We start from the raw sequence: 13,539 nt of genomic DNA on the forward strand, positions 1-13,539 counted from the left end.
ACTCAGGATAGAAACACAACTCCCAAGATGTCAAAACCGTGCCTTTATCACCCTCATCTTTGCCATTTATCATCCTCCCACTCAATGGTTTCCCATGAGCTGAGGTAATCAATGCTGGGCTATGCTGAAGACAAGAATGGTTTACATCTGAAATTATTTTACAAGGGGGTGCATAAAGACCTACATTTGGATGAAGTTCTGGAAAGATCTGATTTGTAAGGATTGGGATCTGGCTAACCTTCAGGTAAAAGACATAAAGGTGAATTTTAAAACCTGTGCTCGGGCGTACATGTACGTGCGAATGCCTGCTTACGCAAAAGGGCACGGCCATTTTATAACATGTGCACGTATATGCGCTCATGTTATAAAATAGGCTGAACGCGCATACAGCTGCACACAATTTTATACTGGACGCATGCGTGTGAACGCAAATGCTGCCTCTACCGCCCAAGAGGGGGAATTTTATAAGGGATGCGTGCCGATGCCATTGGCCATTTTCCCAGTTCGTTCCCAATTTGTCCAGGTAAGGAATAGGACTTCTTAACCTCCCCTAATTAAATAGCCTCTTTTTACCCTGTTAACTCCCACTCACCTCTTTACTTTTTATTTTGTTTTAGGACTTAGACGCCATCCATAGCAGAAGTAAAGTTACACGGTAGGGGACTCTGGTGCACTTGTGTGCGTAAGTATTTGTGTGCTGGATTCATTGAGAATCCAGGAACGCCCACGCCCCTCCCTTTTTAAAGAAGCGTTTTTGGGCGGGTAGCAGGAGATACGCGCGTATGAGGGCGCCGTTTAAAATCCAAACAACGCGCACCAGCCCAAGGTGCTCAAATGTGTCTCAGTTTTGGCGCGCACAGGGCTTTCAAAATTCACCATTAAGATTTTAACATCCTCTCTTGTACTTCATTACCTTACGCCAGATGAACATCTTACCCCTTTGCTTTATGTATTATTTTTATGCTAGAGTCCTTCTAACCAAATTATTATCTGCTGGAAACACTAATCCTGCCTTACATGTCCTTCGGTGAACATTTTCATGAGTAACGACTAATCGCAAAGCGCAGCACAGCTGACAGTAATTAAACTGCATGGGAACACTTTACTGTAATTGTAAAAAAAAAAAAAAATGCAATTTCTTGTAGGGCATGGCTGCATCCAGCTCAATCGGAACTGGCTTTAACTAGGGCTACGCAGCAGCAGGGCATCCTCATCTGCTGCTTTCGGAAGGTCTTCCCTGCCCCAGTCTTAATCCTCTCCTGTCTAGGCAAGCTAAGGCGGTGACAGCCCTTTGGCTGTCAGGCATGGCCGATGGTTCCCTCTGGATCTCAGCAACAAGCTGGGACTCCCTTCTTCTTGCTTGGGAGAAGGGGGTGAGGGGTGATGGTGATGTAACAGCTGCCTCTGCAGTATTCCCCGTCCCTGCTCAACCCAAGGGGCAGAAGTGAGGCTCTAAATCGAACTTGGATCACCCGATAAAAAAAAGATTAAACATTTTTCAAGCTTCCGTTGCATTGCAGGTTCATCTGGCCTCCATCCTCCCGCCGTGTCCCTCCCGCTCACTCCAAGAGCTCTAGATGCTGTTAGACACACATGCACACATCAAGCTCCCCTCTCACAGCCATACACACACTCGAGATGTATCACAAACTCATACAAAAATAGACACTATGCATGCACGCACACAAAAAAAAAAAGCTACACTTGAAAACTGAGTACTATATATTAAAGTAGTGCCACATGCTAACTAATTTCAAACAACTCCTGTACAGAGTTATAAAGATGCAGTATCTGGCGCGTACGCGCACGCACACACATACACACAATCACTCTTCGACACCCACTAACCTTTCTACTTAAGAATATAAGTTGCCATACTGGGTCAGATCAAGGGTCCACCTCTTTCCTCCCCTACCAGCCTCTTTTCAACTCCCCTCCCTTTCACAGTACAGAAAAGTGCCCATTGCTCAAAGATAGTAGAGCCATCCAGTACAACTGTGGTAGGCCAGGAGCCAGTTTGTTGTGTTCACATCTATCTGGTGAGTGTAACACACCTTATCCAGCTTCAGCAACTATGTATTCACTGTAGTTATGATCAAAATTATTCTGAGGTATCTCTATTGTCTATAACAGGGATAGGCAACTCCGGTCTTCAAGTGCCAGAAACGGATCTGGTTTTCAGGATATCCACAATGAATATGCCAGGGCTGGATTTAGGCATAGGAAGAAGAGGCATGCACCAAGTTCTGAAGATACCCCCAAAAAAAAAGGGGTGCAGAACCCCCCAGTTTTCAGATCTCTGGGGGATCCCCCTTTTCCACTGGCCCTTTGCCTGTGGGTGCTGTAATCTTAAATCTGACCCTGGAATATGCATGAGATAGATTTACATGCACTGCCTCCACTGTATGTAATCTATCTCATGCATATTCACTGTGGATATCCTGAAAACCAGACCTGTTTGAGGCAATCGAGGACCAGAGTTGCCTGTCCCTGGTCTATAAAACTATGACTGAGGTATTTTAGCAAATCCTTTGATGATAAAAAGCCTTTAGGACAGCATTTCTCAACTCTCTCCTAGAGGCACACCTATCCAATTGGGTTTTCAGAATTGCCACACTGAATATGCATGAGATAGATTTGCATACACTGGAGATTCAGGGCATGCAAATCTCTCTCATGCATATTCATTGTGGCAATTCTGAAAACCCGAATGGATAGGTGTGCCTCCAAGAGAAGGTTGGCAAACACTGCTTTAGGAATGCAAGGCCCCAACTGGCTAGAACTGAAATCCCGTGTGCTACAAATCACGGCACTGCCTCCAAGCCATGGGGTCAGTCATAAATCCAGCACTGTCAGCCACTGTAGGCTTCTGGCTCTCTCAGACCCACATCAGGGATATACTTCCCACAATCTTGCATATCAAGACCCAGAAGGAGAAACAAAGCCTTCTTCACTGCTTGCTTATGCTGACCCCTTGGCATGCACTATCTCCAAATCACAAGCCTCAGCCTTGAATATCACATAAGACATTAGCCTAAAGGAAGCATTTTGCAGGAAGTACAACGACAGAGGCAGGTGGCTTCTTTCTGGTCTTACCCGCTGAGTGGCATGGTTCAGCATCTCCTGCCATGCTGAGTCAAACTGACGCTCATCATCCTCCAGCAGCCTCTGCTCTGCCAGTGAGATGGTTTCTTTGGCAGCTCGCAGAACCTCGGTGGCTCGCTGGAAATCTTGCGTTGCCTTCTGGGCTTCCAGCTGTGCCTGCAGTGAAAGGTTAAAGGTGGTCGGTCAGCCCGAAATTATGCACATAAGCCAAAGAGGAAGAAACAGGTTTACGACACTTTATAAGCATTCCAGAACTGAGAGAAAACCATTTCACCTCCTCCCACCAAAACATTTCTAGACAGATGCATAGAAATATAGACAAGAAACAGAACTGGTAAAACTACAAGTGGGAAGTAATTTTTTTTCCATTTCTTTACTAACATTGTGTAATTAAATGCACTGTCAGTAGTTCTCACGGCTTGTCAGTGACAAATGGATACCTCCTTCGCCCCCTCATATGTGACAGAACCTGTCGACAGATCACGTGGCTAGAGATAAGTATGCAGCGTGGCTTTATATTCTAGAACATAGCAGAATCTTGCAAAATTAAGTCGAGTTTAAAGTGGCAAAATCAGAAATAATGCTTCAAGATCAGGGAAGAGAGCAAACAAAGGGAAAAAACGGACAGAAATATGAAGCATATCTACAGTACTCTAGGATTATATTATACAATTTCATCTTCACCACTGAAATAATATTTTAAAATGCTAGTAACATGTCATTTCAATGCAATCCATGACATAGAAACAAACATTTCAATCTTACACTTTTATTCACTACTCAAAAATTACAAAAAAACTCAAAGTTTATTTTCACAGAAGCTCAGTTAAGGCAATTTGCTATTATTCATAGGGGTAAAGGCCTGCTGTCAGCCAGCTGGGGTCATTGTGGTGCTCTGGGCCTCTACTAGATACCAGGGAAACTCTGATCAGGCCGGGGGGGGGGGGGGGGCAGGAGGGTAGCCTAGGGGGAGGGATAAGGGAACTAAGGTTCGAGGGGAAGGACTTTTTAAAAAAAGCAGAGAGGGTTGGAGCAGACCCTGCGCCTCACCTTTTCTATGTTAATATTTTACTTTTTGGACTTCGGTTTATCTCAAGAAGCAGCAGGGGTGGAATGGGGTCTCAACAGACCCTCGAAGGCTTTTGCCACACTTGTGGGGCTAGTGTAGACCGAGCGGCTCCTTTAATTGATGGTCCTGGGAGCCTCGGGATGCACATTAGCGTCCCGATGCTCCTGGGGAAAATTAGCCAAAAAGAGTTGTAGTTAATTTTTAATCAAGTATTGCAGCTTGCAAGTTTTTAGGCTGCATTATTTGACTTATATCAAATTGCATAGTAGTGAGCTGATTTGCAAGAAAATGCATACAAATCAGTTCATTACCAAACTCAGGGTAATGGGGGATAAGATAATATGCGGTATTTGAATTACTGTGCATTATCACTGTATTAGGCTATTTACTGCATTGTAAATACCTAATGCAGCTTAGTAAATGCCTCTTCTAGACTGTGAGCCCTCTGGGAACTGATAAATACCTGAGGTACCTGAACGTAATCCGCTTTGAAGTGACTGACACGAAAGGCGAAATAGGAAACACTTCACTCATCTCAATTTCTAGGTTAAAGTAGAAGCTGCATGAAGACCCCCACACCCACCCTGGAAGACCTTCAAATAGTTCTGCCTTGCAGCTATTCCACCTCACCAGAGTCCAGACTGCATTGAAACTGCAATAATTATTCCTCCGTTAGCCTACAAACAGGTCTTGCAAGTGACCCTTCCAATTACCCAGTCATTACCTGGGACACTGAATTAGTCTTGATATAGGTTTGTTTGTTTTAAAATTTTAACTTCCTTCCAAAGGGTAGGCATGACACTGTAGTCCTGCTACTTCTCATGCAACACAGGACTATAAACCCTGGAATGCAGTGATACAGAAGCACAGCAGAAACCCCGCGGGGAATAGGCTTCATTCCCCCCCCCCCCCCCCACCGCTGTCTGCTTCCGGTCTTTTCCCCTCCCCTCCTATCTCAGGCAGGGAACAAGGAGGAGGGGAGGAGGGGGTGATGCTAGAGTGGACAGAGCAAAGCAGAGAAAAGCTACTCTGCTCCCTGATTCAACCCTTCCCCTCCCTTCCAAAGAGCTGCCTGGCAAGATGCCGGTTAGTTGAATACTGAATAATCGGGGCTTTTACTGTAAGCAATAATAGTGGAATAGTTTTAGTTTATGCAATGCAATGCTATTCTTAGCCATCCATGATATCCTGAAGCCATCCATAGTCCTAACCTTGCTTTCTCATCTCACTTATCACCACCTGGGCAAGCCCCTATCTACACATGCTAATTTATTTCTGGTTCTGTGAAAAAAAAAAAAAAAGTCTACTCTCCATACTCTGGCTGCATCAGACTTGCCTGTTAACTCAAGAACCAGCAACCAGCAGTCACTGAGTAGAATCGGCTGCAGGACTCCAGTTCACAAAAGCTGCTGAGGTCAATATTCAAAACTAAACATTTAAATGGGTAACTTAGAGTTTGATGGCTAACTTGGATAATCTGGAGTTAGATGGATAACTTTCAACTTGATAAGAATAAAGTTGATTTCTGACTTGTGTGTCCAGATATTTTATTTTGTTCTTTTTTAATTTTTTTTTTCGGAGGTCAATATTCAAAGCCATTTAGATGGATAACTTTCAAGTTATCCATCAAGTTTCAAGTTATCCATCTAAATGGCTTTGGATATTGACCTCACTGTGTTTATCCTTCAAAGTAGCAATACAGCATTACATTATAAAAGAAAATCAGATGGGGAGGGGATCTAACATTCTGGCAGTGCTTTGCTACACAGATTGGGTTAGTAGTCTGATGGCATACAAACTAACACAGAGAATGCACTGGAAACCAGTGAAGGTTAATAGGACTAATTCTGACTCTTCTCCTCTATGCTGGATGAGATGTGGACAGCCTAGGACATACATGTGATTTGGACATGCCCACAAATTTGCACATTTTGGCACATTTTAGAAAGTGTAACAGCAGGATGAGTTCTCTGGGAATCCAAATGTGTGTTACCGGGAGGAGAAGGATTGCAAGAGGATTGCAATGTATTGGCTTTTGTTAGCCTGCAATAGTGTAGCTTTAAGGAGCTTGAAATACCTTTATTAAAAAAAATATGATCAAATACCTAAGATCACCTCAGCGATAAATAAATGTATTGCCAGAGCAAACATGTTGCATAAAGTTTAGGATAGATTTTTCAAATCCTGTGACATTTACACACATCCAACACAACTGGAAGACTGGTGATGGCTATCCAGTCTACAGAAGCAATGACTGAAGAGGCCGATGCCTGATTGCAAACTGCCTTAGGCGTAAGGTTTAGAGAATGAATTTGGAACATAAAAGCCAGCATCTGATAAAAGTTTACTCTGTATTATAAAACTAATTGTGATCATTTACTTAAGAACTTCACCTGGTATACAAGACAGAGGCCACGGTGCCTTAATGTGAACAACTTTGCTAGTGTTCTCGACTTGTCGTGGGTTCACTGCTGCATGTATATAGTTTTTCAAGCCTTTGGAAATTAATTAAAAAATTAGGTTTAGCATTCCCTTTACTCCATCCTTCAACAGATAGGTCTCTGCAGTGCTGAATGACAGCCAGAACAAAACAAAATGGTTTTCGCCTCCTGACAGCCACTAACAAGAATGTATTTAGCAGGAAAGGTTCCCCCAGGACTTTAGAGGCAGATCCCACAGCGCCAGGTGCCTGTTTCGCAGCTCTAGGCACAGCTCCAAGTTTCCTGCGGCAGCTCAAGCACAGATTCTGGGGCAAGAGCTACAAAGGTCTGCAGTAAACTGTGCGGTACATTTGCATAAATTTGCATATTAAATTATGTAAATTTGTATTTTACCTTATAAGAATAAAGTTGATTTCTGACTTGTGTGTCCGGATATTTTATTTTGTTCTTTTTTTAATTTTTTTTTCGGTGGGGGGAAGGATCTTATTGATTGGAAGGGAGAAAAGGATAGAGGATACAGGGAAAGGGAATGAGAAGAAGGTTTGATGAGGGGGAGGAGAAAGAGGAGGTGTCCTGGATCAGAAGGGGAGATCCAGGATCAGGAGGGGGGAGGGTAGATCCACCCTCTCGCATCCTTCCTCCCAATGCCAATCCCATCTCACACACACACACACACACACACACACACACACACAAGCCCCCCTATACACCATATCCCCTACGATTCCCTTGCTCACTCTCATATACAATCCCATAGCCCTGCCCCCCTCCGACCTCACCGCACTGATTCTGTCCTCCCACACCCCTTCCGATCACACACACACACACATTAAACCCCTTTTTCCCCCCACTGCTGCTGATTCCCTCTCCCCACCTCCTTCCCTCCTCTTTACACAGCTCTGGGCACTTTTTGGATTAGTGGTTTGTAAAATAAAGCTGGACTGGATCCCATCCGTTGACCTTCTCTCCCCTTCACAACCTCTCCCCTAATGGATCTGCTCTTACTGAAGTAGCGGTTGGGTCCAAGGCCTAGACACAGCAGTGGCAGGGTCACGATGTGAAGACCGGGGGTGGACCCAGCAGACGCTGTCCTCCCAGGCCTCATGGTAGCCCCCGCCCCCTCATGGCTTCCATGCGGGCGGGGGGGGAACAGCCCTGGATCACAGGAACACGCTAGCTTACTCCTTAGCCCGTGCTCTTTCACATCATAACTCTGCTGGTGTATTTGTGCCTCAGACCAATCACTACTTCAAGGAGAACAGGTCTGTGGAGGGGTGAAGGGGAGGAGGTGGCTGCAAAGAGGAGAAAATCCATTGCTTGAGGAGCAGTTGCAAAGGTGATAAGGTCCAGTATGTGGTGGTGGGGGGGGGGGGGGGGGGGGAAGGGGAGGCCCATGTTTTTCGTGATGGAGAGTGGAGGGAAGAGAGCTGGCCGAGCTGTGTTTTTTTATGTTTGAAAGTCAGTAGCCCATTTCTCCAGTCCTGGCTCCCAGTCTCCTACATTGATTCTGGGGACTGGGGAATTCTGTTTGCATTTTTAAATAGTCAGTCAATAAGGTAGCAGTAGGTAGTGTGTTTATTTTTTAAAAAGTCTGCCTGACTATTAAAGTGTCCTCCAGACTTTTAAAGAGCTAAGTGTTTTATTTAATAAATAACTGAGTGCATTGTATTGAAAAACAAAAAAAACCACCAAAAAAAAAAAAAAAAACCCAACAAAAAAGTAGCCAGAAGCTAGAAATAAGCTAGGAGCAGTATATACCAAAGTAAAAAAGTTGAATATTTCAGCTCAGTTACTCACCTTGGAAAGGTGTTGAGGTAGTGTGATTAGGTTTGAATAGGGAACAACATTTGTTAATCAAGGGAGCTGTGAGTCACTCAGGCTGACTAACTAAAGTTAGACTGTTTGTAATTCCCAACCCTCCCACCCCTCGCCCACCCACCCCAAGCTCATCCCTTAATTTATAGGCAGGTGCCACTTGCACAAAAAAAAAAACCCAAAAAAAAAAAAAAAAAAACCCCATCAACAAAAACTTTATTGAGAATTCGATCAGACCCCAGTAGGCCACTACCAGACATATAGTGAATTCACTAATACATTTAAAAGAACTTAGACACATTCCTAATCCCATAGCAACCTAAAACTTAACTAGGAACTGATCAAAATTGAGATGAAGGCAGCAGTCCAGCAGCAAGAGGGGGGCTTCCCAGTCTTTTGCATCGAGTGTCACATGTATGATTTTTTACCCACCGGTGAGAAGTTGTACATGTGCACGCGATGCAAAGAGCTCCTGGCTCTCAGAGAACGAGTCCGATCTCTGGAGGCTAGAGTGGCAGACCTGGAGGAGCTGAGGGAGACAGAGAGGTATATAGATGAGACCTTCAGGGACATAGTAGTCCAGTCCCAACTTCAGACTGGCAGCCCTGGTGCTGCCTTGGAGGAAGAAGGTCTCATAATGGGAGAGCACCAACCAGATGTAGCAGGAAAGGATCCTGTAGCAAGGACCTGCTCTCTAGGTGATGCATTGTCCTTTCGCACTGAGGATATCTCCCCAAGGCCTACTGCCCAGGAGGGAAGGGTTAGGTCGGCCGTCATAGTTGGTGATTCGATTATTAGGAATGTAGATAGCTGGGTGGCTGGTGGGCGTGAGGATCGCCTGGTAACATGCCTACCTGGTGCGAAGGTGGCGGACCTCACGCGTCACCTAGATAGGATTTTAGACAGTGCTGGGGAGGAGCCGGCTGTCGTGGTACACGTGGGCACCAACGACATAGGAAAATGTGGGAGAGAGGTTCTGGAAGCCAAATTTAGGCTCTTAGGTAGAAAGATTAAATCCAGAACCTCCAGGGTAGCTTTCTCTGAAATGCTCCCTGTTCCACGCGCAGGTCACCAGAGGCAGGCAGAGCTCCGGAGTCTCAATGCGTGGATGAGACGATGGTGCAAGGAAGAGGGATTCAGTTTTGTTAGGAACTGGGGAACCTTTTGGGGAAGGGGGAGTCTCTTCCGAAGGGATGGGCTCCACCTTAACCAGGATGGAACCAGACTGCTGGCGCTAACCCTTAAAAAGGAGATAGAGCAGCTTTTAAACTAGAACAAAGGGGAAAGCCGACAGTCGCTCAGCAGCGCATGGTTCGGAGAGATGTATCTTTAAAGGATACTAATGATGCACTAGAATTAGGGCATCCCGACAGTGAGGTTCCAATAATTAGAAAAGTAGTCCAAATGCCTGTAACTAAAAACTCACCTGAGCTAAAAAATTCTAACTTATCCCTATCAATTAAAAAGCAGAATAAAAATACAATCAAAAAACAAACTTTGAAATGTTTGTATGCTAATGCCAGAAGTCTAAGAAGTAAGATGGGAGAATTAGAATGTATAGCAGTAAATGATGACATAGACTTAATTGGCATCTCAGAGACATGGTGGAAAGAGGATAACCAATGGGACAGTGCTATACCGGGGTACAAATTATATCGCAATGACAGAGAGGAGCAGTCGGGAGGAGGTGTGGCGCTTTATGTCCGGGATGGCATAGAGTCCAACAGGATAAACATCCTGCATGAGACTAAATACAAAATTGAATCTTTATGGGTAGAAATCCCTTGTGTATCAGGGAAGACTACAGTGATAGGGGTATACTACCGTCCACCTGGTCAAGATGGTGAGATGGACAGTGAAATGCTAAGAGAAATTAGGGAAGCCAACCAAATTGGTAGTGCAGTAATAATGGGAGACTTCAATTACCCCAATATAGACTGGGTAAATGTATCATCGGGTCACGCTAGAGAGATAACGTTCCTGGATGGAATAAATGATAGCTTTATGGAGCAAATGGTTCAGGAACCGACGAGAGAGGGAGCAATTTTAGATCTAATTCTCAGTGGAGCACAGGACTTGGTGAGAGAGGTAACGGTGGTGGGGCCGCTTGGCAATAGTGATCATAATATGATCAGATTTGATTTAATGACTGGAAAAGGAACAGTGTGCAAATCCAAAGCTCTCGTGCTAAACTTTCAAAAGGGAAACTTTGATAAAATGAGAAAAATTGTTAGAAAAAAACTGAAAGGAGCAGCTACAAAAGTAAAAAATGTCCAAGAGGCGTGGTCATTGTTAAAAAATACCATTCTAGAAGCACAGTCCAGATGTATTCCACACATTAAGAAAGGTGGAAAGAAGGCAAAACGATTACCGGCATGGTTAAAAGGGGAGGTGAAAGAAGCTATTTTAGCCAAAAGATCTTCATTCAAAAATTGGAAGAAGGATCCAACAGAAGAAAATAGGATAAAGCATAAACATTGGCAAGTTAAATGTAAGACATTGATAAGACAGGCTAAGAGAGAATTTGAAAAGAAGTTGGCTGTAGAGGCAAAAACTCACAGTAAAAACTTTTTTAAATATATCCGAAGCAGAAAGCCTGTGAGGGAGTCAGTTGGACCTTTAGATGATCGAGGGGTTAAAGGGGCACTTAGAGAAGATAAGGCCATCGCGGAAAGATTAAATGATTTCTTTGCTTCGGTGTTTACTGAAGAGGATGTTGGGGAGGTACCCGTAATGGAGAAGGTTTTCATGGGTAATGATTCAGATGGACTGAATCAAATCACGGTGAACCTAGAAGATGTGGTAGGCCTGATTGACAAACTGAAGAGTAGTAAATCACCTGGACCGGATGGTATACACCCCAGAGTTCTGAAGGAACTAAAAAATGAAATTTCAGACCTATTAGTAAAAATTTGTAACTTATCATTAAATTCATCCATTGTACCTGAAGACTGGAGGATAGCAAATGTAACCCCAATATTTAAAAAGGGCTCCAGGGGCGATCCGGGAAACTACAGACCGGTTAGCCTGACTTCAGTGCCAGGAAAAATAGTGGAAAGTGTTCTAAACATCAAAATCACAGAACATATAGAAAGACATGGTTTAATGGAACAAAGTCAGCATGGCTTTACCCAGGGCAAGTCTTGCCTCACAAATCTGCTTCACTTTTTTGAAGGAGTTAATAAACATGTGGATAAAGGTGAACCGGTAGATATAGTATACTTGGATTTTCAGAAGGCGTTTGACAAAGTTCCTCATGAGAGGCTTCTAGGAAAAGTAAAAAGTCATGGGATAGGTGGCGATGTCCTTTCGTGGATTGCAAACTGGCTAAAAGACAGGAAACAGAGAGTAGGATTAAATGGGCAATTTTCTCAGTGGAAGGGAGTGGACAGTGGAGTGCCTCAGGGATCTGTATTGGGACCCTTACTGTTCAATATATTTATAAATGATCTGGAAAGAAATACGACGAGTGAGATAATCAAATTTGCAGATGACACAAAATTGTGCAGAGTAGTTAAATCACAAGCAGATTGTGATAAATTGCAGGAAGACCTTGTGAGACTGGAAAATTGGGCATCCAAATGGCAGATGAAATTTAATGTGGAAAAGTGCAAGGTGATGCATATAGGGAAAAATAACCCATGCTATAATTACACGATGTTGGGTTCCATATTAGGTGCTACAACCCAAGAAAGAGATCTAGGTGTCATAGTGGATAACACATTGAAATCGTCGGTTCAGTGTGCTGCGGCAGTCAAAAAAGCAAACAGAATGTTGGGAATTATTAGAAAAGGAATGATGAATAAAACGGAAAATGTCATAATGCCTCTGTATCGCTCCATGGTGAGACCGCACCTTGAATACTGTGTACAATTCTGGTCGCCGCATCTCAAAAAAGATATAATTGCGATGGAGAAGGTACAGAGAAGGGCTACCAAAATGATAAGGGGAATGGAACAACTCCCCTATGAGGAAAGACTAAAGAGATTAGGACTTTTCAGCTTGGAGAAGAGACGACTGAGGGGGGATATGATAGAGGTGTTTAAAATCATGAGAGGTCTAGAACGGGTAGATGTGAATCGGTTATTTACTCTTTCAGATAGTAGAAGGACTAGGGGACACTCCATGAAGTTAGCATGGGGCACATTTAAAACTAATCGGAGAAAGTTCTTTTTTACTCAACGCACAATTAAACTCTGGAATTTGTTGCCAGAGAATGTGGTTCGTGCAGGTAGTATAGCTGTGTTTAAAAAAGGATTGGATAAGTTCTTGGAGGAGAAGTCCATTACCTGCTATTAGGTTCACTTAGAGAATAGCCACTGCCATTAGCAATGGTTACATGGAATAGACTTAGTTTTTGGGTACTTGCCAGGTTCTTATGGCCTGGATTGGCCACTGTTGGAAACAGGATGCTGGGCTTGATGGACCCTTGGTCTGACCCAGTATGGCATTTTCTTATGTTCTTATGTTCTTAAGTCTTGGCCTGCTAAAGAGTTACAGAGCCGGAGGGTTTACTCTTCTGCGCCACCCCGCAGAAAGATACCAAGAACAAACTCAAATATTTACCCAATTCTGCTTCCACTTGCCTAATAGATATGCTGATAAGTCATTTTTAAAAACTGTTAAAAATCAACCAAAATGTTTTTAAAGCAAAGGAGAGTCTGCAGGAAAAGAATGTATGGAAGTCACTCCCTGCAAACCTTCTTCCCTTAGCTCCCCCACAATCTGGGTCATATTCCCTAAAATACATACAGGCAAAGCCCCTTAACATCAGCACGCTGCTTAACAGGAGAAATGCTGGAATAAGCAGTTGCTGATGCCGAACAAAGATAACATCAGGGTACACAGTGGTCAGAGGCATTTTGCGGAACGCTCTTAGGTAATTCTGCAGAACCTGACAGAACTGAGCAGTTTACAATAAATCAGAAAAATAAATCAGGCTACAAGAAGTTCCACCAGAACCAAAGGAGTCCATGATCTGAGCCTGGCGCACATGCCCACATCCACGGTTCACACATACGTATGGATCAGGAACAAACACCAACCCTGTCAGGATTCTTAACTTCCTCCCTTGCCCCTGATAGATCCCAATGTGGTTAGGACACCAAA

At 43.8% G+C, this 13,539-nt stretch overlaps 1 protein-coding gene across 1 annotated transcript in view; it reads right to left on the bottom strand.

The window, feature by feature from the left end:
* The window catches only part of SH3BP5 (SH3 domain binding protein 5), a 139,653-nt gene that overhangs the window by 40,290 nt on the left and 85,824 nt on the right, over positions 1–13,539 (bottom strand). The window contains exon 4 of the mRNA XM_029589352.1: positions 3,097–3,261. Within this exon, the coding sequence (XP_029445212.1) occupies positions 3,097–3,261 (165 nt within the window). The remainder of the gene's footprint in view (positions 1–3,096; positions 3,262–13,539) is intronic.

Source organism: Rhinatrema bivittatum, chromosome 2 (genome assembly GCF_901001135.1).
Source record: "Rhinatrema bivittatum chromosome 2, aRhiBiv1.1, whole genome shotgun sequence".
In the NCBI taxonomy this organism is placed as follows: Eukaryota; Metazoa; Chordata; class Amphibia; order Gymnophiona; family Rhinatrematidae; genus Rhinatrema; species Rhinatrema bivittatum.